Source organism: Podarcis cretensis, assembly GCF_951804945.1.
Source record: "Podarcis cretensis genome assembly, chromosome: 3".
Lineage (NCBI taxonomy): Eukaryota > Metazoa > Chordata > Lepidosauria > Squamata > Lacertidae > Podarcis > Podarcis cretensis.
Genome location: NC_137172.1, coordinates 63,811,039 through 63,832,366, shown reverse-complemented (window position 1 = coordinate 63,832,366; position 21,328 = coordinate 63,811,039). Strand labels below are relative to the sequence as shown.

General features: G+C 39.8%; 1 protein-coding gene across 3 annotated transcripts in view; it reads right to left on the bottom strand.

Annotated features, from left to right (window-relative positions):
* MAP3K5 (mitogen-activated protein kinase kinase kinase 5) overlaps nt 1-21,328 on the bottom strand; it is a 97,503-nt gene that overhangs the window by 35,424 nt on the left and 40,751 nt on the right. For all 3 annotated transcript variants that reach the window (XM_079970939.1, XM_079970937.1, XM_079970938.1), the window contains exons 7-13: nt 19,474-19,644; nt 15,162-15,274; nt 13,413-13,572; nt 8,757-8,910; nt 7,824-7,931; nt 4,063-4,112; nt 224-319 (exon numbers count right to left, since the gene is read on the bottom strand). In XM_079970939.1, the coding sequence (XP_079827065.1) occupies nt 224-319; nt 4,063-4,112; nt 7,824-7,931; nt 8,757-8,910; nt 13,413-13,572; nt 15,162-15,274; nt 19,474-19,644 (852 nt within the window). The remainder of the gene's footprint in view (nt 1-223; nt 320-4,062; nt 4,113-7,823; nt 7,932-8,756; nt 8,911-13,412; nt 13,573-15,161; nt 15,275-19,473; nt 19,645-21,328) is intronic.

Here is a 21,328-nt window from a genome sequence, read left to right as displayed (position 1 = left end):
CAGTAAAATCACTTCATCTCAATTTTATCTGTGGGTCTCAATTTATTTTGATAAACATTATGCTGACTCTAGTATAACACTTGTCTGATGCACACACATCTCATGCTCAGGCAGAATGTAATTGGTCAAAGATGATCCTGTCAGCCGAAGCCAATTTCCTAAACAGCAGCAGCTCACAGGATCACCGTCACACAAACCGTATAGATAATTGGCGAAAACATACTTTTTGCAGTGGTGTTCTGTACAGAAATAAATTTGGAAGTCATCTGAATTGTGCAGCACGTACAAGAAACAGCATCGTTCCTCAAATTTTGAAATGCTGGAAGAGAAGCAAAGATAGCACGGGTTAATGGTTTTGTGACTCTCTGCTTCAGGCAGTTTTCGTATTTCAAAAAGAAAAATTACGGTATGTTCTTTATGCTTGCAAGAGAAAGGCTAGAACCATACTTTCTCCAGTTAGTTCCTTCTAAATGGAAGTTGCTCCAGGGAAATTTGTGGCTGTTATACAATTGAAAGATGGGTCAGGATTTCATGGAGGAAGCAGGATAATAAATACTGCATAATAAAAATGAATGTTCTATATTGTATTTCATGTATAATAGATGGGTTTAGATGATCGTCCTTTTGCTATATTAAAATATAAAGAACGACATTAATTGAAAAAGCTTCACATAACTGAAAAGATTTGGACCTCAATGATTCAACAAAACTAACTGTTGCAGAAAAGCAGCCCTGAGAGTTTTCCAGAGACAACGCTTTCCAGTCAGCGCTGAGCACACACACAACATCAGTTTAACAATTACTTTTGCAACAGGGACATTTTGAGATGGCTATTCCCTGTAACAAAGAATTTGAGGAGTAGGCTAACTTATTTATCTTACCAGAAATAAACACTTATGAGGAAAATACCTCTTTCTGACATGTGCTGCATAAGCTAATGTAGAAGCATAGCAGAGTAAAAGCCCACCAACAGAATGTAAGTATAATCCATTTGCATTTTATATCTTTCTGTTGAAGCAATGCCTATTCTGTACTTCTGCTTGCAGGATCCTTGTCTGTTTGCTCATCTGTTCTTTCCATGGAGACTAGACCCTTAAAAGAGTTTGAGCCAAGAGTTTCTATTCAGAATAAAGGCCAGGCACCGTTTATTTCCCACCAGATTCTATTTCTTAATTTATAATGAAATGTAAAGAGCCATCAGGGGGCACCCTAGCACAACTGTATAAGTCATTTTGTTGTTCTTAAAGTAGTAAAAGCACCACCACTCAAAAACTGCTGTCACATAGTTATTCTAGGAAACACACAGAAACAGAGGAAGTTATCTATACCAAGTGAGACTGCCTCTCCATCTGGCTCAGCAAAGTAAACACTGACTGACAGCAGCTCTCCATGATTTCAAGCAAGAGACATTTCCAAACCTACCTGGAGATGCAAGGGACTGAAACTGGGACCTTCTGAGCCACAGCCCTTTCACATATTTGGAAAGGAGTGGAGTAAACAGTAAAAAGTGCTATGCTCCTTAAACGTCCTAGGGAGATGTGAGCACAGCTGACTCCAAAAGATACAACAAATGTAAAACTTTTCTCCCTCCTCTGTACCTCATATTCAATGACTCCTTGTCCAGAATATGTTAGTCACACTTAAGTTCCATCAAAATTAATTGTACTTAATTTAGCAGCATGGTTAGCTTGCATGGTTGATTTAAATCTATCTCTCTGGATTGAAATGTTTTTCTACCTCTGAGTTTTGGGATTTCTTTTAACCAGTTATTTTCTAAATTAATTAACAATGAGATTCATTCTCCCTACCACCACCAAGAGTCTGGGAGTTTTTTGTTTTTGTTTTTTGAGAATTTAACTAAAAGTTAAATCTCAAATAAAGTAATGAGGAAAATGAGACACTGCATATCCAAGATACTAGGGTCTAATCATCTCCATGGTCAAAACTCACCCATTACAAAAACCACTGCATTATTTTAATGCAGCAGTTGAGGTAAGAAGGTGCTAATATTTATATGTTCAAGAACAGGCCTTACAATGTTGTTTAGAATTGGAAATATTGAAGATCTGCAATGTGGAGATGTGATGTGCCTCTTTTCCTTTCAGTATGTATCTTGGTGGCTCCTTTCTCATTGAACTGCCGTTCCCTACATGGTCAGCCAGTGTCAGGAGACATGAGAGAAATTTATAAATCTTCCACTTCGGTGCTATGGAAGGGCACCACACCATGCCTTCTGCAAGTGCCCTCGGAAGACCACCACTACGAAGTAAGCCCACCTGATACAGTGCAGACGCATCAAACTGCTGCAGTCAGCAACATATACTCTTTCCTGTATTTCAAGTTTAACAACAACTCATCAAACCTGTCTACAGGAAGCTCCTGTGCAGACAAGCCCTACATAAAACCCAAGCTACTAATGAAGAAAAACCACTCAAAACACGACAGAATTACACACACTTGTTCAGCACTCAGTGTTGTACTTGCAAGAGGCCTAGATTTTTTTTTTTAATGACACCCTTTGTTCTGAAGGAACAAATTGTAGTAACCATGGATTTCAACACTCTTTTTAAAGAAGATGTCTTTTCAGAGCCATTTTATGTCAGTAGAACCAAGTTTAGACTGCACTACTTTAGGCTGCATGTAGAGCTTATGTGTTTGAATGCTCCCTCGCAGAGGAAACACCCTTCTTGAACAATGAAAGCTAGAAGGGCAGGAATAATGTTCACTATAGTCCTGTCCCTGATATGCTCTTTCACTGCTGAGATGTCATTTTTGGTGGCAGAAGAATTCAAACCTGCAACAAATTCTCTCTCCCAAGTGTCCAGGCTGCCTTCCCATTTATTTTCTTTTTATATTCTGCACCTATGTATGGTTCTTACATGACATTTTGTGGTTTTGGTACTGCTACTCCAGAGGATCCTATAACATGTATTTCACCAGCTATCAAGGTGCTAAATGTGTTTATATCACTGCCTCTCTCCTAATACTACTAGGAGTAGTGGAAGCAATAAGCGAGAAACAATTAGACCCCTGTCCACATATGTACTAAATGGAAACATCATCACCACATTTCTTATTGGCACAATGCAGCAGAGGGCAATGCTGCATGGTGGGCGGTGTGTTGAGATGAGTCTGGGAAACCTGGCTTTGGAATTATGTTAACCTGTGAAGTTCAGACTGCATTCCTATGCATGGCTACCTGGGTGTAGGCTCCACTAATACGGCATGACTTGATTCTGCGTAAACATGCATAGAACTGGGCAGCCCCCATATACATAAGGTGTTGCCAGCAAAAATTTATAAAGAGATAAATGTACTGCCAATATATAATAACTGCTTGAATTATGAGAGGAAGATAATTTATGGAGTAGAATATTTGTATGGGGAAAGGTCATGTGGAGCCTCTGGGCAAGATTAAACATTATGTATGTATGTATGTATGTATGTATGTATGTATGTATGTATTTGACTTGTTAGTCACTAGCTCCGCAAAGATCTCCAAGCAACTTAAAACATATTTAAAACATAAACATGTATCTGTTACAATAATGATTGTTGTTGTTATTGTTTAGTCGTTTAGTCGTGTCCGACTCTTCGTGACCCCATGGACCAGAGCACGCCAGGCACCTCTGTCCTCCACTGCCTCCCGCAGTTATGATACATTCACACAAAAAAGATGCAATTCACAAAATAGATGCAAATCTCCAAGGTCCTACATTTGAGCTAACCCAATAATGATAGGTGCTAGGTCTTGCTTAATGTCAGTCATATAAGACAGGAATTCAAAAACTGCTTCATGCATATTTTGAGGATTTCCCCCACAGTTCTGACACCCATTTTTAAATATTTTATTTATGTTTAGCCTTTTAAATATGTTTGTGAGGGAGTTATTGGTTTTGCTGCTGCTGCTGCTGCTGCTGCTGTGTATTTTGTGTTCTCGTTTTGTATTTTTCTGCTGTAAACCACCCTGTGATCTTCAGATGGATGGCATTAAAATTAATTAATTAAATAATGGCTACAGAGGAAATGTCATAGGTATCACAAATAAATAAATAACCTTACCTTACTCCTCTTATAGAGTCAGCACTGAAGTTCCATTCATGAATGCCTTTCTGTAATGAATAAGTCAACAAAAATTACCGTTCTTGGGCATATAGCTGTACATACAAATAAATACATACAAATGTGTTAGTTTGTACATGTTTATGATCAAACAATAAAAATTATTCATTTAAAAAAGAAGCAGCGTACAACATCTTTTAGCCTATAACTTACAAAATAATGTTTGCAGGTTATTTCCCCCCACTGTGTTGACCCTTTTGTAACTGTACACGTCACCTTCATAACAATGTAGAAATAAAAACACAGTGCATGTGCACACCCAAACCTGCAAAGATACAAATAATCCTAGTACTGTATGTTTCTTACACTGAACCTCTGAAACAAAATCTCTTATTTTACCCAGTCTTCACCCTGTGCTATGGGAACCAGTGTGTATCACATCCTTCAAAACAACCCAATAAAATCTCTCTCCAAACATGCCTTTTCATGTTAAATTCTTACATCAATTCACGGCCACTATGCTGGAAAAAACCTATATGTAAATGAAGGGGTTAAGCTGTAAGAACATTTCCATTTCTCATTTCGAACTTAAAGCAATCTCACACACATACAAAACCACAGCTACAAGCCCAAGACATTCCCAACCCTTCAAAAATCCTAGTTTCTCTTTGATTCATGTGACCTCTTTGTTTATGCTGTTATGTTCTCAGGCTGGTGAATTCCTGGTGATTCTGCCAAATTTTCAATCCATTGGAGTAAACATTTTATGGGGACTGTCTAATTCTGACATCTGTTCTTTGGTTAATAATAAAAAAGGCAATTGGAAAACTGCTTCAGCAGCCAACATGAGAGACCCAAGTGTCCAGGCTAAGGCACTACTAAGGTAGTAGCAATATCAATTCCAGCTGCTACCTTTTACTGTAGCTAAAGTTCAGAGCCAGAAAGTTTCATGCTATCAAAACAATCCAGAGTTATGCAGAGTTTTTTAACAGCCAGGAAAAGTCAGCAAGTCCTCTCCACGTCAATTGAATACTCAGAGTGAGACTTCCCAGCTATGATGGAATCCAGGGAATGAGTCATGAAGAGTTAGGACGTCAGTGTAATCCAGAGGACAGAGTAACCCTGGACCTTAGGCCTACATTCAGATACCTCTCCAGCCATGAACATACTTGGACAAATAAGTGCTCCTGAAGTCCTACTTCCAAATCCACAAAATGGGAATAACAGTAAACTGATGCACGGGGTTGTGGAAAACATGAGTAAGATAAGGAACAGAAACAAGAATTTCCACATTATGCACTCAATGGTCATTATTACAAATGTGATGTGATGTTTATGGAATCAGCCAGATGTTTAACACTGTTCAACTTGTGGTAACTTGGGGAGCTTGTTAGAAATGATTTTTGCTACATGTAATACAACACAAACAACGATACAGATGTGTCACATGGTGAAATGAAGAAACCGCTGACCTAGTAGAAACTAAACCAGTGTGCAGTTCAAGTTCTGTATGCTTCTCTGACATGGATTCTTACTTAAGCAATCTAGACTGGCTGAATGAAGTTAAAGTCCAACTACTGCAAGGGGGAAATGGCTTGCTTCTAAGCAAATTAAATGAAATAGATATAAACAGCAATATTCTATCATGTTTTGCCTTCATAATGCTAACAAAGGCAACCCTCTAGCTTAAAAGGAGTTATTAATTCACTGTTAATGTACATGTGATGTGATACTTGAGTATATTGTTACATATGGTATCCAGATTTACTCTACCAGAACAGACAAATGGTCATGTCTGCAATGCCTTAAGAGATTGTGTTGGTTTATATTCAACAGATATGTTTGATGCAGCAGCAACAGCCAAAAAAAAAAAAAGGGGAAAAAAACTGTCGCTATTCCATGCTGCATCAACAGAAGCATAGTGTCCAAATCAAGGGATTTGATTGTACCACTCTATTCTGCCTTCGTCAGACCACACCCGGAATACTGTGTCCAATTCTGGGCACCACAAATTAAGAAGGATGTTGACAAGCTGGAATGTGTGCAAAGGAGGGCAACCAAGATGATCAAGGGTCTGGAAACTAAGTCTTAGGAGGAATGCTTGAAGGAGCTGGGTATGTTTAACTTGGAAAAGAGGAGACTGAGAGGCGATATAATAACCATCTTCAAATGTCTTAAGGGCTGTCACATGGAGGAGACAGCATGCTTGTTTTCTCCTGTTAATAAAGGGTAGGATTCGAGGAAATGGCTTCAAGTTACAAGAAAGGAGATTCTGACTAAACATTTGGAAAACTTTCTGACAGTAAAAGCTGTTCAGCAGTGGAAGAGACTCCCACAAGAGGTGGTGGACTCTCCTTCCTTGGAGGTTTTTAAGCAGAGGTTGGATGGCCATCTGTCACCGATGCTTTAGCGGAGATTCTGGCATTGCAGAGGGTTGGACTAGATGATCCTTGGGCCCCTTCCAACTAAGATTCTATAATTGATTATGAAAGCTGAGTACACCTACTCAAGAATTTACTGCTTTTCGTTTCAAGATTGCTGCTACCTTTACTCCAGAACTAAATGTGAAAACATCAAAGAGTGATCACCTCAAGTTTTCCATTTACTGTTGCAATAAAAAAGATGAACAAAATAAAAAAAAAACTTTCCAATAAATTGCTACAAAAAGCAGCCAATGCCAGGAAAAATTCTCTGCTACATTCTTCTGTAGTGGAAGCAAAATAGAGAAGAAATAACATCTTATGGTTATGAAGTATTTGAGATGTTATCTGGAAAATAACTTTTCCTGTTTCCAACTTTCCCTCAACACATTCGATTTACACCTCCAGTTTTCCCTCTATAACTTCTGCTTGCTGTCTCCAATTCCTACTATCAGCCACTTAGGACCATTTTATACATCACGCAGCAGTGAAGCTGAGCTTGCTACCACTAACTCCTGGTTCCCTGATGAGTGTACTTATAGGATATATCTGCTTTTTAATGTATTTTTGGTCTTTGTGGAAGCCACCCAGAGTGGCTGGGGAAACCCAGCCAGATGGGTGGGGTACAAATAATAAATAAATTATTATTATTATCATCATCATCATTATTAAACACCTGCTTCTCACACATGCATTCTATATGTTTAGATATATTCTGTAAAACCACAATTTGTAAATAAGCTCTTATAAGTACACCTCAAGGTACCAACCTGGTCTTCCATAATTTTACTTTCTGCATCTCTTTAGGCCAAAGTCACAGCACAAGATTCTCCAGAGGTATAGAGGGAGAAGTCTACCTTTTATATCCAGAAGGTTTTCAATTTCTTGTTTCTTCAGATTCCTGATTACCAATTATGCACCTGTCTTTACATTTCTCAAACAGGCCAGTCACTCTATCTGTCACAAATGGCAGCCTATACATGGAGCACTTAAGAAACAACCTTATTTTGATGGTGAAGTCTGAAGAGTTATTTCTCATGCTCTGTGCCTGTACCCTTCAGCTGTTGTTAAAACTCCCAGACCTGTAGCCTGTATGGACATGCCATGCTTAATACTCCCTTTTGTTCCCAATATCCATTACTTCCTCACCCTTGGGCTGCTTTGGGCTGTTCTGTGTTTCAATCTCTCAAACATGAAAGTCTCTAAATCCTTTCTCGTTTCCACAAATGTCTCCCAATTTCCTTTAAACTCCTTCGATCAAGCAGTCAGCAGTTACAGGATATAAGCTGCACAGAGGAGTCAATGGTTTATTGCTGTAAAAGTGGTGTGGTAGCAGCTTACCTTATCATCAGGCATAACATGCCAGATAGAGACTGTTTTCTCTTCAGCCTCACTATTAATGGACAGGTAAGAAGGCTGGTAGATTTTCGTAGGCTCTAATATTAAAACCTTTGAACAGAAAAAAAATACATAGAACATTGCTAAACAGTTACTACATTTCTTCAAAATACCCCCATAAAATTATAAAATTAAGTACTGACACTTCGCAGTTTAGCTCTTGGAGGCAAGGACAAACTGCGCAAAAGACAAACTTTTACTATTTACCATAAGCAGTTTTGCATTTTGTTAGCTAAATAATTTACTGAATGTCTTCCAGCTTTCAATTTTGTAGCATATTCTACTTTACTTTTGTTATTTGGTTCTTACATGCAAAAATGTGAGAAAAAATGTTTTGCTGAAGAAGCAGCACTTGCCAATTTCACAAACTTCCTTAGTCCAAGCCTGATTTGCGCAGCAGCCACCTGCAATCTCACTCCATGTTATTAAAAACAAACTCCCGGCCCTCCAAAAGTCTTTGGGAGGAGAAGAGGCACGAGTAGCTACAGGAGAGAAGAAGGGACACCAAACTTTCCTTTTGTGAACTTCCTTAAGTTAGGATCCACTAGCAATATTTAATTTTTATTTTCTTTTTATGAGTAAAACCTACAGAATCAGACTTGAACATGTAAAAATCCATACACCAGATCCACCATAAGCCTGAATGAATAAAAAATGTCTTTATGTGGCAACAGAAACTCATGAAGGATGTAGCTGTTTGTGCCACCAGGAGAAGCAAGGCACCTTCATAATTATTCAGATCAACTCATTTTGCTGTTCAACGTTTATTGCTTTCCAAATTAAAAATGCTTCCCTGCCCCTCAAGAATCACATGGCAGGACAAACAGGAAATTGAAATGGTTAAAAATTAATTGGAAGAGTTCAAAACACACTCACAGGAAATCTAACTACAGAGACGTCTGACTTGGTGGCCTCAACCAGAAAGTCCATCCAAAAGTCCACAAGTTCATGTTTTGCTACTTGCTGTTCTGGATTCAGTTTCTTAAAGTGCTGATATATCAAAATAGTCTCCACAATGGACTTGAGGTACCTAGGAGCAACCAACAAAAAACGAAACAAGTCTGTAGCTATTTCCAATTCATTATAACCACTATATGCTTTATCACCTTTATCTGCACATCACATTGCCAAGTTGAGAGACTCTCTTATCAGCTATACTGAAAGATGAGAAACATGGGCATGTCTGCACAAAGCTTTATCTGGCATTGTTGCACTAGTCTAGAAAAAGATTGCACAAAAGCAAACACACAAATATAGGCACAAAGTGCAACAAGAAAATCATGCAGACTCTTTTATTGGTTCATGAGAACAGTACACACCGTGCTGGCCTGCTAGGATCCCATTCTGATCTGCAGATGGACAAGAAACAAACATATTCTAGAGATCTACAAAAATTACAAGAGTACCCAGAGAGTTCTCCAAGACTTAGGAGAGCCAAGCTTATTGCATGTACACGCAGCTGTAGAAACCTTGGGCCAATCATAGTTCCTTCAGTGTGTACGAATCAAGTAGGAGGAAAAAAAGATAACTTCCAAATTCAGAATGCACCACAGCTAAACAGGTGTTTACTGCTATTTCCACAGCATGTGAAGCGACCATTAATTTGGGATATGTGTGGCTTTGCAGGACTCATTTGACAAAATGAGTGCATCTGTACTGTAGCTGGGTAGTAGAGAACAAGCTTTGCAACTTCAAATTCTGGCACCTCCTGTTGAAAGGATCTCAGGTTGTGGGCTTAGGGACAGAACATCTGCCTGAGATCAGTCAGATCATTTATAGCACTGGATTAGATGGAACAATAGTCTGACTCATGCTAAATCAACTCCTTATATTTACCCCTAAAAGCTGCTTGTAGACACATGGAATGTGAGATAATACTTTTTATGGACAAACTGGGCTTTACAATTCTGTATTTTCAAATGCATATCTTTGTAAAACTCAGATGTACTTGCCTGCTCTCTATTTCTCATCACTAAGATGGTCCAGTGTCAAACCAAATTATAGGTTTATAATATAGTCATGCTGATGACAAGGTACAACAACATTCAGCACATATGCCATGGGCAGCTTGTGTCATTGGCAATAAATCTTGCAAACTGTCCTAATTAAAAACTTCTGGTGTCACAAACATATCTGCAGTAGCTAGAAATAGCACCTGTACACAGGTGTGGTTCTATTATAGCATACACAAATTACAAAATCCAGCAACAATAAACATACACCACCATGCCTAAGAAATTGCTTGTACCTATTTCATATACATTTTGATTGGGCTCCATCACATATTTGGATTCTATCCCACTCAGGGTTTCCAGTTGCTTTTGGACTACCGTTCCCATCATCCCTGACTACTAGTACTGCTTTCTAGGGATGATGGGAATTGTAGTCCAAAAACAGCTGGAGACCCTATTTGGGAAACCCTGATCCCACCCAAGGTGGGAAGGCATTGCTTTAGCCTGCTGTGACTGTTCTTTACTGCATCATCTTTGAATGTTCAGTGCAGGTATTTTAAAACACTGAATGTGTTGGTGAGTGACTGTGTGCTTTAACGGTACTTTCAAGAAACAGGCCTCTGCTAAACTGATTGTTACTAATGTGTCAGAAAATGCTGCAGCTGTTCCATGATGGATGCATACACAATCCCTCCTCCCTCCTTCATATAAAAGTACGGAATCATATATTCTGCAAGGATTAGATAAATAATATTTGTCTTCCACAAATCTTATCTTAATACTGACACTCCCAACATTATCTCTATGGCATCATCTCGATGCCACACTATGGCAAGACATACAGCAGGAGCTTTTCGCCATAGCCGCTAAATAAGACAGTGTGTACTAGCTGCTCCTTATAAAACAGGTATTATGGTCTCACTGCCCACATTTTTAATTTACTAAAACAGGTATGTTCCACCTTTCTGTTATAAAAGAGGTTACAAGGACCTCGTTATACACATTTTTATTTATCAAAACATCTATATTCTGCCTGTCTGTGACAGACAGCTCATATAAAAATATATTTAAAATCATCAAAATAAAACCAGAGCAGCAAATAAAAAATAATAATCAAGCAGGGGGAAATGAATTTGGTTTTCCCTCTCATAATTGCATGTATGGAGTGGAGAAAGTGGCTTGGAGCAAGCATGACGAGGGGCAGGAAAATGGTGAGTGGAGAAAGGGCTAAAATATGCCCCTCCCAACTGCTTATTTACTCTAAATGACCCATCTCCCAAAGCTGCTTTACACAAAAAGTGTAGCCATAGGAATATATAGCAAATACACATTCACATTATACATCTAGTTTGTGTCTTAACAGAAGAACTATACTTATTGGGCATGTTCTAGCACTTTGAATCAGAGGTGCCTGTGAAGTTATCCCTAGCCAGGTGTGTGTGTGGGGGGGAGAACACTGTGGGCTGATAAAACTTACCTCAAAGTAGAATCTTTCCCAAAGATTCTCCAACTCAGATAAAAAATCAAGCCAGAGAAGTATTCCCCTCTCAAATTGCTCGTCTCTGTCAACATCTACAACCCCCCAAAGGAGTCCCGTGCCAAAGCACCTCCAAATAATACACTTACCTCCTTCCCTTCTCATAATATTGGTGGCAGCACAGAACAGTAATATGAGAAGACGGCTCCCCCCCCCTCTCTCTCACACACACGCGCGCATATATCCTCTCCATCACCCCACAGTGCTGTCTAACAGCGTGCAACTCTGAAGGGAACTTTGGGAGACAGTTTCACCCAAGGATTCCGCAAGGACTCCTGTGCAGCAGTCAATATAAGGAAAGGGATTTCTGAAGGTGTAAGGGAGGGCGAGTTTGGATTGGTTCATAAAATCTTTCTCCTGGAAAAGTCAGAGGATCCCAAACCCAACCCAGAGAGAACTTTAGGAAGTTCACCCGTTTCCCTGGGAGAGATTTCAGCAGGTACCTAAACTGTACCAATGAGCTTCCCATAGGCATCTGGTTGGCACTGTGAAGACAGGATGCTAGACTAGATGGGTTTTGGGCCTGAACCAGCAGGCTCTTCTCAAGTTCTTATTGTTTGTACAAGGCAAAGGGGAAAATACAGTGGTGTCACTAATAGGCCATTTTATGACTGAAGGGTTAGCCACACAAAAAATAAGGGAACAGCATCTGCTACCCAAACTAATAAGTTGTGTGGTCTGTGGACTTGAAATCCCTTGGTTCAAATCTCATTTTAGCCCATGGAATTCAGTGGTTGATTTTTACCTAGTCTCTTATAGCTTGGAGCACATTGAATGTCATCCACATTAACCAGAAAAGGCGCTAATTTAAATGGGTTCCTAGGTTTAGGTTCAATAACTTTTAGACAACCAGGAAAAGGATGTTGAGAAAACTAGTTATCACCAAATAAGGCTGCAGGCTTATGGACACTTACTTCCATCTAAGTCCCAATGAAGTTAGTGGGGAATTAAACATACACAGGCCTGCATAAATACATGAAGTTGGAAGCTACACTTTTCTGCACATGTAAACACAGAATAAGTGCATGCATGTCCTGATTAAAGGAGCTAACTTCATGTACATTTCCACACCTTCCATTTCCCAGTCCTTCAAGTCCCTGTGACCTCTTACTTCCCCAGAGACCCACCTTCCCCCCAATCTGATCTGAAATTGGCTGAGGGGTTTTGGTTGCCTAGCAACGTCAAGCCAGCTTCCTCATCCCTGAAGCAACCAAATGGCTGACATTTGTGAGTCCGGAGAGGCTCTATAGAACGATAACACTGCTGCCTGGTACGTTTTGGAAAGCAAATACTGCGCAGAAATGTCTCGTCCATCCACTAGTCTGGCCCTGGCCAAAATATCAAGTGGAGGCTACACTGTTAAGTAGAAAATGAAGCAACTTGATTTCAATGTGTAATTGCTATTTTATTGACTGAAAGCCAGAACCATTTTGAGCTAATAAAAGAGTTTAAAAAGAAGGGGGTGAAACTAGCAACATAATTGGCTTTAGCTATCATTCTGGATGGAGAACATTGCTGAATACAGTACTGCAACTGTTTGTAAATTGTTTACATGGGCTGACTGAATGTATTGGGGAATCTATTTTTTAAGATAACGTGACTAAATTTTTCTGAGCAGTTATTACCAACTACTGCAAGAGATTCTGTTTATATGGAATGTGGGGTGACCTTGCAATGGAATTGTCTGTATAGAAAGGGGGCGGCTTTTGCTTGATGAGTTGGCCTCCCGCAAGAATGCCAAGAGCCCAACCTTAAGAGGCAATTGGTGTAATAGTTAGAAAGCCCCAGCCATTATGCTTACTGGGTGATCTTGGGCCGGTCAGCTGGACCTACCTCACAGGGTTGTTGTGAGGATAAAATAGGAGTAATTTTTAAAAAAACAACACAGTTGCTGAGCCCATATTCAAAAATCTGGGAATGGGAAATATTGCCATTTATATTTACACTAATTTCCCCCTCCCCCCAGAATATTCAGATCAGAGCAGATGCTAGAGTACGTTGAGTACTTTGATTCAATGCACACTGATCATACAAGAGCCGTACCATGCTGGCGTCTTCAATTTGAAAAGTTTCTCTGAAGCCTGTATCACTCTTGTGTGATCATTTGCCAGGACACTAGCTCCCAGGAAAAATCCGACTTCCCAGTAACTCTGCAATTTTTCCAAGTTTCCTTTTTTCCCAAGCAGGCTGCTTATCTTTACTCCTGGAGAAATAATAAAGAAAAAATTCTCCGTAAGACTGCACCGCAAACAAAAACTCAAGTTAATGCGTACTTAAGCTCCGTTGAAATTGGTGGTCCTAAACTTGCGTAATCACCCACAATACGGTGTTCTGATTTATAAACCAGTCTTCCTTCTCTTTCTGCTTCTCTCTTGCTTAACTGCAATCCAGTTTCTCAATATGACAAGATAATAAAAAGCGAGCATTTAACTGGTAGCTTCACTGGATTCTAGACCAGCACCACTAGCACATATGGTGACTGGGAAGGCAGACAACCTAATCATCCCAAGAGTGCATGCTTTAAGAGATGAGGACATATTGTAGGCCCTTCAAACCCTACCCATGTCCTAGCCAATGGCTACCCAGAGTTTTGAACACTGATCCACTGAATAATTCCGGCATTTCTTCACCTATTCTTTGCATCTCCCCCCTTTTTAATTCAAGGGACTGTGACCCACCAATATAGAATAGACCCACTGAGATCAAGAAAACCACAACTAATCTTAATCCCACAGTTTCAATAGGTCTGTTCTGAGTATTACTTAGTCAGATCTTGTGTTTGTTCTGTAAGCCTCAGAGACATTTCAAAATAGACACAGTGAAGGTTAAGGAAACTCATATCCACAGAACAATCCACAAAACACTGCTACTAAGCAAGCTTAATTTAGCTCAGAGAGACTTCATTCGGAGCCCTGCAAAAATAAATAAGATTTATTTGTTGTCATATTTAGAACCCACTTTTGAAAGCAATCGTGCAGAAAGTGGCTCACAAATAACAACCACAGATGTCATTTAAAGCATGTGCCCTTCAGATATTTTGGGCTATAACTCCCACCGTCCCTGACCACTGGCCATGCTGGCTGGAGCTGATGGGAGTTGTAGTCTAAAACATGTGAAAGGCACTATGTTGGCTAAGGCTGAAATATCAGTTACGAAACAACAATTTCATACAAGCAGTCTAACCATAATTGCTTTTGCAACTGCACTGTAGCCATTTAGAATATTAGTCTGCTATAACAGACTCTTGATAATGCCATGCATTAACCCTAGGACTCTTAGGTTTCAGGGGAAAGGAAATGTTATAGTAAATAACTATTACAACTAATTCCACATTTAGAGGAAGTGTAAGATAATATGTAGCTCAATAAGAACAACCAATGGGGGAAACAATGGCTTGCAGGATCCTCACTAGGACAAACCTTAGTCCTAGAGAGCCAATGAAGTTCGTTATTAGATTATTCATACACTAGAACTAGCAGGGTTTACTAATCAGTATTCATAATTTATCAAACAATATCACTGAGTCACCATAAAAAGCTCTTTTCATTACTGACTCTGCAAGAGAGACATTTAACCCAGAAAACTGAACTTAGGCAAGATAATTGCAACGGGCAAGATCCATGCGCTGGCTCAAAGTTATACCTTTTTAATGGAAAACTTAGCCGAAGTGCAGAATTACTAACTAACAAAGAACTCTGAATGCATTCATCAGATTGTTTCCTATAAAACAGAGGGTGGTGAAAATGCTGTCACTGAATTTTATTTGCCTGTGCATCAACAGGCTATAATTACCAACTTTCCGTAGCTCAAATGAGGTATCAAACTGGTGACCAGCAGCCAAGAGAAGGACTGCATAATTAATCCCCGACTGTAATGTTGGTTCTGACTCAAATGCCTTCTTGAACCTAGGAGAACAAACAAGTTATAGATATAGATATATAAAAAAATAAGATGTACAAAGGGACAATTATATACATATTTGGTACTCTAAGTGCCGCTCTTCAGTTTGTTCAGCCTGACCAACCCGTTTAAGCACAAAAATATTCTGCTTATAATTTTCCATCCAGGCAGCATGGTTATTTTAAGAAGCCAACATTTACAGCACCCTCCTACTGTTTTCTTCAGATTCTTGTGTTTATTCACTTGTGAAAAATATATAGCTGGTTAACAACTTTGCTGTTTTGCACAAAGAACTATTTCTGAACACTGGCATTAAAATTCCTTATGGCATTTATACTAGAATTATGATTTATGGCCCCTCATTAGAGATTAATATTGTTGTCATGAAGTTATCCTTCTCTTGTTTATGTTCAGTGATCCTGCGACAGTAGGCAAATCAGTACAGCGCTATACAGTATACCAAACTAGAACGAAAGACGGAAGAGTTTTCAAATACATATTTAATAATATCAACACCCAGTGCTTATTTGTAGAATTCATCTCAAGTGCTCAAAGTGCTTCACAATAAAACAATCCTGGCAAGGCATGTCAGGCAGACAAAGGCTGCGGGAATAGGAGCTTGCCCACAGACTCGGAAGTGCTGTAGCTCAGTGGTAGAGCATGCCGAAAGCCCCAGCATCTCCAGGTAGGGCAGGGAGAGGCCTCTGCCTGGAGACCTAGAAAAATGCTGCCTGGCAGAGCAGCCAATACTGAGCTAGATAGACCAAGAGTCTGATTCCATATAAGGAAGCTTCCTATGTACTTAATGAATTCATAAGAAGAGGTTTTAACTGCAGGGACATCCAGCTCACAACTTACACTCTTAGGGTCCATTTACGCACACCCCTTAAGCATGTGTCAATGTAGCTTTTTGTTTGAAAAGATGTGTTGGAAGGGACTGGAGTGAGAAGGAAAAAGTGTCTCCGTTTTCAATTACCCTCTCTCACATCAACTTTTCAAACAAAAGACAAAGGAACCCACAGCAGATCAGTGGTCAGAGCACTGGTCCTTCCAACTCAGTTTAACTCATTTTATTACCTCTCTTCACTTTGCAGTACAGTCAGGCATCACAAAATGAGGAAGGACACTCAAACTAACACAATGTTGATTTCCAAAAAAGCGCTTCCCTCCCTCACTAATAATTAACATGTTTGGCAGACACATAATTTCATTGCTGCTATACATTTTCCTGGCAACTTTACAACAGAAAAGAGAACAGTCCACCAAATAAACTGGAGTTAATCCTTCTACTCAGAATGCACTAACTTGGCACTGAATAACAATTAATTCCTTAAATTTGTAAGATTCCTTGGATCTCTTAAAATGCGGTATGTTGCTAAGCAGGGCAAAAATGCATGAGAGACTAAATCCAATCCAAACAAGCATTTCTGTTCATCCAAAGTGCACACACAAAAGGAAGGCAAGCGGCAGCCTATATTTACCAGACACACCACTTCCCACTTTCCACGACTTTTAAAATGAATTTACTGTAAATAGGCAGTGGTGGAGTTACATGGTGGAAGGCAAAAATCTTGTTTGTATGGAAAACAAAACAGCACAGTGAAAGCATGCCCAGAACTCTCTGCCTGAACCCTGTCTAAAGACCACAAAACACGGTTAAAGGTGACTGTTTATTGCATTCCCTGTGCTCATCCAGCCTTTGCCCAGTTAAGTCCAACAGCTGCTTTCAGAGGAGGGACAGGAAGGGAAAAGTACAGCTAAAGAACCTGCATTAGGCAAGAAGTTAGGAATCAAATGGGTACAGGGATCACCACCATCTTACCTCCAGAACTCAAGCAGAAGGGCTCTTCAAATACCCTAAATGCTATTGGCACAGTTTCTGCTGTTGCCACTGTTATAACCCACCCATTTTAACACTGGAGTGTTTTGAGCTACGTAAGCGGAGACCTTCCCCATCACCCTGAGTAGAAGCCTGATACCCTGGGAAAGGAACAAGATGGCTCTGCCATAGAGACTTGCCAGTCCTGCCATGTTTAGACGATTTGCAAGGTATGCTACTGCCAGCAACTACAGAAACTTTCTATGTGATCAGGGTGAGACCACATTAAATGGTTCTCCCCAATTATGTGTGCCACTTTGAGCTATCTCTATGTGCAGATGTTTCCAGAAACTTCCTCATGGTGGTAGAAATGTAAGATAAGAGGTTTCCTCACTGCTTCATTGCTTCATTAGTCATCGGTTCACAAACATGCCGCCAGGGAACAACTTGAGAGTACAACATGAATCCTGTGGCTAAAGGCTCTTGGGACTCTGATGCCTCTGAATGACATTGAGGGATCATAGTGCTTGCTATCACACTGCAGCTGGATTCAAATGCAATGCTAAACCATGGTTTGGTGCTACACATCTACACATGCATGAGCACATGCCCTCTCCTCCTCCCGCCACATGGCCAGGAGAAGGACGTCACCAGCAGTTACTTTCAGTTTCCACTAATCTTGTATTTGTTTGGGGACCAGGGATCATGGTTTATCACAAACCCTGGCCAGTTTCAAAAGAAGCCAAAAAAGATATTATGAAGATAGTTTGTTTAGTTAACCAGGGATGCGGGTGGCGCTGTAGTCTAAACCACTGAGCCTCTTGGGCTTGCCGATCAGAAGATTGGTGGTTCAAATCCGCACAATGGGGTGAGTTCCTGTTGCTCTGTCCCAGCTCCTGCCAACTTAGCAGTTTGAAAGCACACCACTGCAAGTAGATGAATAGGTACCGCTGTGATGGGAAGGTAAATGGCATTTCCATGCACTCTGGTTTCCGTCACGGTGTTCCGCTGCGCCAGAAGTGGTTTAGTCATGCTGGCCACATGACCCAGGAAGCTGCCTGTGGACAAACGCCGGCTCCCTCAGTCTGAAAGCGAGATGAGCACCGCAACCGCATAGTCGCCTTTGACTGGACTTAACCGTCCAGGGGTCCTTTACCTTTACCTTAGTTAACCAGAGGTTGTGAAGCACCATAGTATCTTATCTGCATGTAACAACTAACTGAGATAGAGATTTCCAGGTGCGTGGAAGGAAAGAGGAAGCCCAAGGCTTTGTTTGGGCTTGTTTCAGTTTGTACATGTAGTGCTAAAATCATGGTTTAGCATTATGTACAAATGCAGCTGGCAAGTAAAAGCCCTTCAAGGTGACAGACTTTATTTCCAGTCACAGTCTCACAATTTATTTAAAATTAATAAAAATTGAATAGCTTTTTATATCTGGCTTTTATATCTGTGCGACAGAATCTCCTTTAAAAATGCATATGGAAACAATACAAAATACTGTAATACATTAAATGCTAAAGCCAAACCTTTATATCACTAAAGCACATAAAATGTCTGCCCAGCACAGTAATAAAAACTCAATGTAAACAAAATAAACCTGCACCAGCATGTCAGCCTTGTTACACCATGTATACAAGGAACTAAACATTCAGTATGCAAGGTCAATTTAATGACTTAACAGCTCTAAACATTTTTAGCAGAACTCCTAGTACTATGCTGGAAGCTTGTTGCTAACAAGTCTTCAACTTCTAATATCTGTCCTCCTTTAACCCTCTTCTCTCTCTCTCTGCTACAGGCTGCTGCTTTTTGGTTATGCCTGCTTGGCTGTAGTCATCTACTGGAAACTGGCACAAGCTGAACCCAACCAGCTGACAGCTTTGGGCCCACACCCAGACTAGCTAGAGACTTGTTAGCCAAGCTAACAAGAGGAAGGAAACCATCTTGCCTGATTTACCCTGTCAGCATTATAGAAGCAACGTGCCTGAGAAAAATCTGACAGCTAATAATTAACTTGTCATCGCTGTGTTGATATTAATAGAAAGTCTATCACCTAGCAGCGTTCACTCTTGTCCTCAACTTGGAAACAAGCAGATCAAGAGAGAAGATAGGAAGATAAGCCACATGGACTCATCGAGCATGCTTCAATGGGCAATAAAAAATAATGAAACAAAACTTCTGGCAGTGGAAGAGTTGGCCCCTATCCTACGACATCAACTGTGAAGTTGCCCAGTCTAACTGGAATCATATTGATTCACTAGATTATTAATTAATTTTATGTAGCCATGAGTTTGTAGAAATAGAAAAAAGGAGCCCATTTCCAACTCCTGTTGTCAGCTGGAGTGTTTTTGTTAAAATTATGTGGACATGTAACATGGTGCTACTTACCATAAGGTGCCTTGGTCTCTACTTTCTGTATCTGTAAATCCAGAATCCAGGAAGATATCTTTGTAGATCCGTCCCACAAGGCAGTACATATCAGAAGGTACTTGACTCTCATGTTCCACTAGAGGTATCATAATATCTAGAGCTTTCTGTCTGTCTCCAGGAAGATTTCGCCTGGGTTTTTTTAATGTATAAGAAAAAGAATACAAACATTTGAATTTGTCATAATTTTCTGTTGTCCTGATATCTGAACACTTTACGTTCTTTTGGCATGGCTAGAATTTGAATAGAGCTGGGGGTCAAGGCAGGGAGAAAAGATAGCTGTCTCATTAAATTGAATGAAAATAACCTTCTCCTTTTGCTCTTCACAGAAAATTGTACTGTAGGCATCTGGCAGTATGACATAATGCATATGAAACAGGGAACATTTTAGTAAACTCTCTGTTTAGATATTACAGAATAGTTTCTCTCTGCAGTAAGATTTTCATATGGAGTTTTAACATAATGGGTTGCAATAAAGGTAGCAATAGGAAATGGATCTCATAATCTGACACAGCCAGTTGAGGCTTTTTGACTTAAAAAAATAGTTTGTTGCTCTCAAGTAGGAAATCTAAAAATAAAACTACTTGCTGATTGGTCAGTGCAGGGAGAATCCATTCTTGCACTGACCACTTTTTGAAGGTCTTCCCATTCCATGTTCTCATGATCATCAGAAACATTCATTCCTTGGCTGACCTCAAATTAATGCAAGTTTCTTTGAGATGCAGAATTGCTTCTAATGCAACCGATTCCAGGATACAGCATTTCCAAGTAGGAAAAAGCACACAAACAAGCCATCGACTCTCAAATACAGATTTCTTTTGCTGCTTGTACAGTGTGTTTATATGCTAAAAAAAAATCCCATGTACAATTGTCACACATGGTAATCTAGACCTTGTTTGTATAGCTGTTCTACACAGAAGCTATACGTGCAGGAAATTAGTCACATTTGAAGCATCCCTGGGTAAGCAGCCCTCTCCATATTTCCCTAGCAACACAATGAAGGAGGCATTCAAGAGTGCCTTTCTATGCTTTGCAGCTTTGTAAAATAATGAACAAATAAAGAATCAAAGAGGCAAAATCACCAAATTAATTAGATTTTCTCCACATCATTCCAACTATATTTTATCTCTGTTTTGTCCTCAACTTTCCATCTAGAAAGCTGACTGATATGAGAAATTTAACATGGCTATAAGAGGCTAAAGATTCACTTAATACAGAGTTCATTTCATGTCACATATGTTATGTAACCATTTTGTAAAATGCTGATTAAGTGGTGGCAACATTTGCTCCAGATTTTTGCAGTGTAATTTTTCTCACCTGCTTACTTCCCGGTTGCCACTTTGCTCTCTGCTTATCAAACATGAAAGGAACAAGTCCCAAAACTGGATATGACACTTTGTTCCAAGTGGATTTGCTCTGAGCAGTAGACTAACATGATTCTGCTTCCACCCCATTATTTGCCAAAGGAATAATGCATTGTTTCAAGCTGAAACATTAGAAGAACAAGCCTCACTCCTACCTCAAGTTGCCTAAAGTATTTTACATTTTACCATTATGAGATATTCAAAACTTAAACTGGTACCCACACACTTTCTGTTCTTCAAGATTACAACAAAGGTGAACTTTCTTTACATTTCTTTATGATGATGATAGGTTTAGACATATTGTGCCATAACTACAACTATCACAAGGCCTGTGAAAGCTATCATGGCTCACAGATTACAGCTAGAACTTCCTTACAATGTGAACACATTACTAGTCAAGAGAAAAGAGATTGCCAAGTATCATTTCAGTTGACCCTGGGAACTGGCCTATC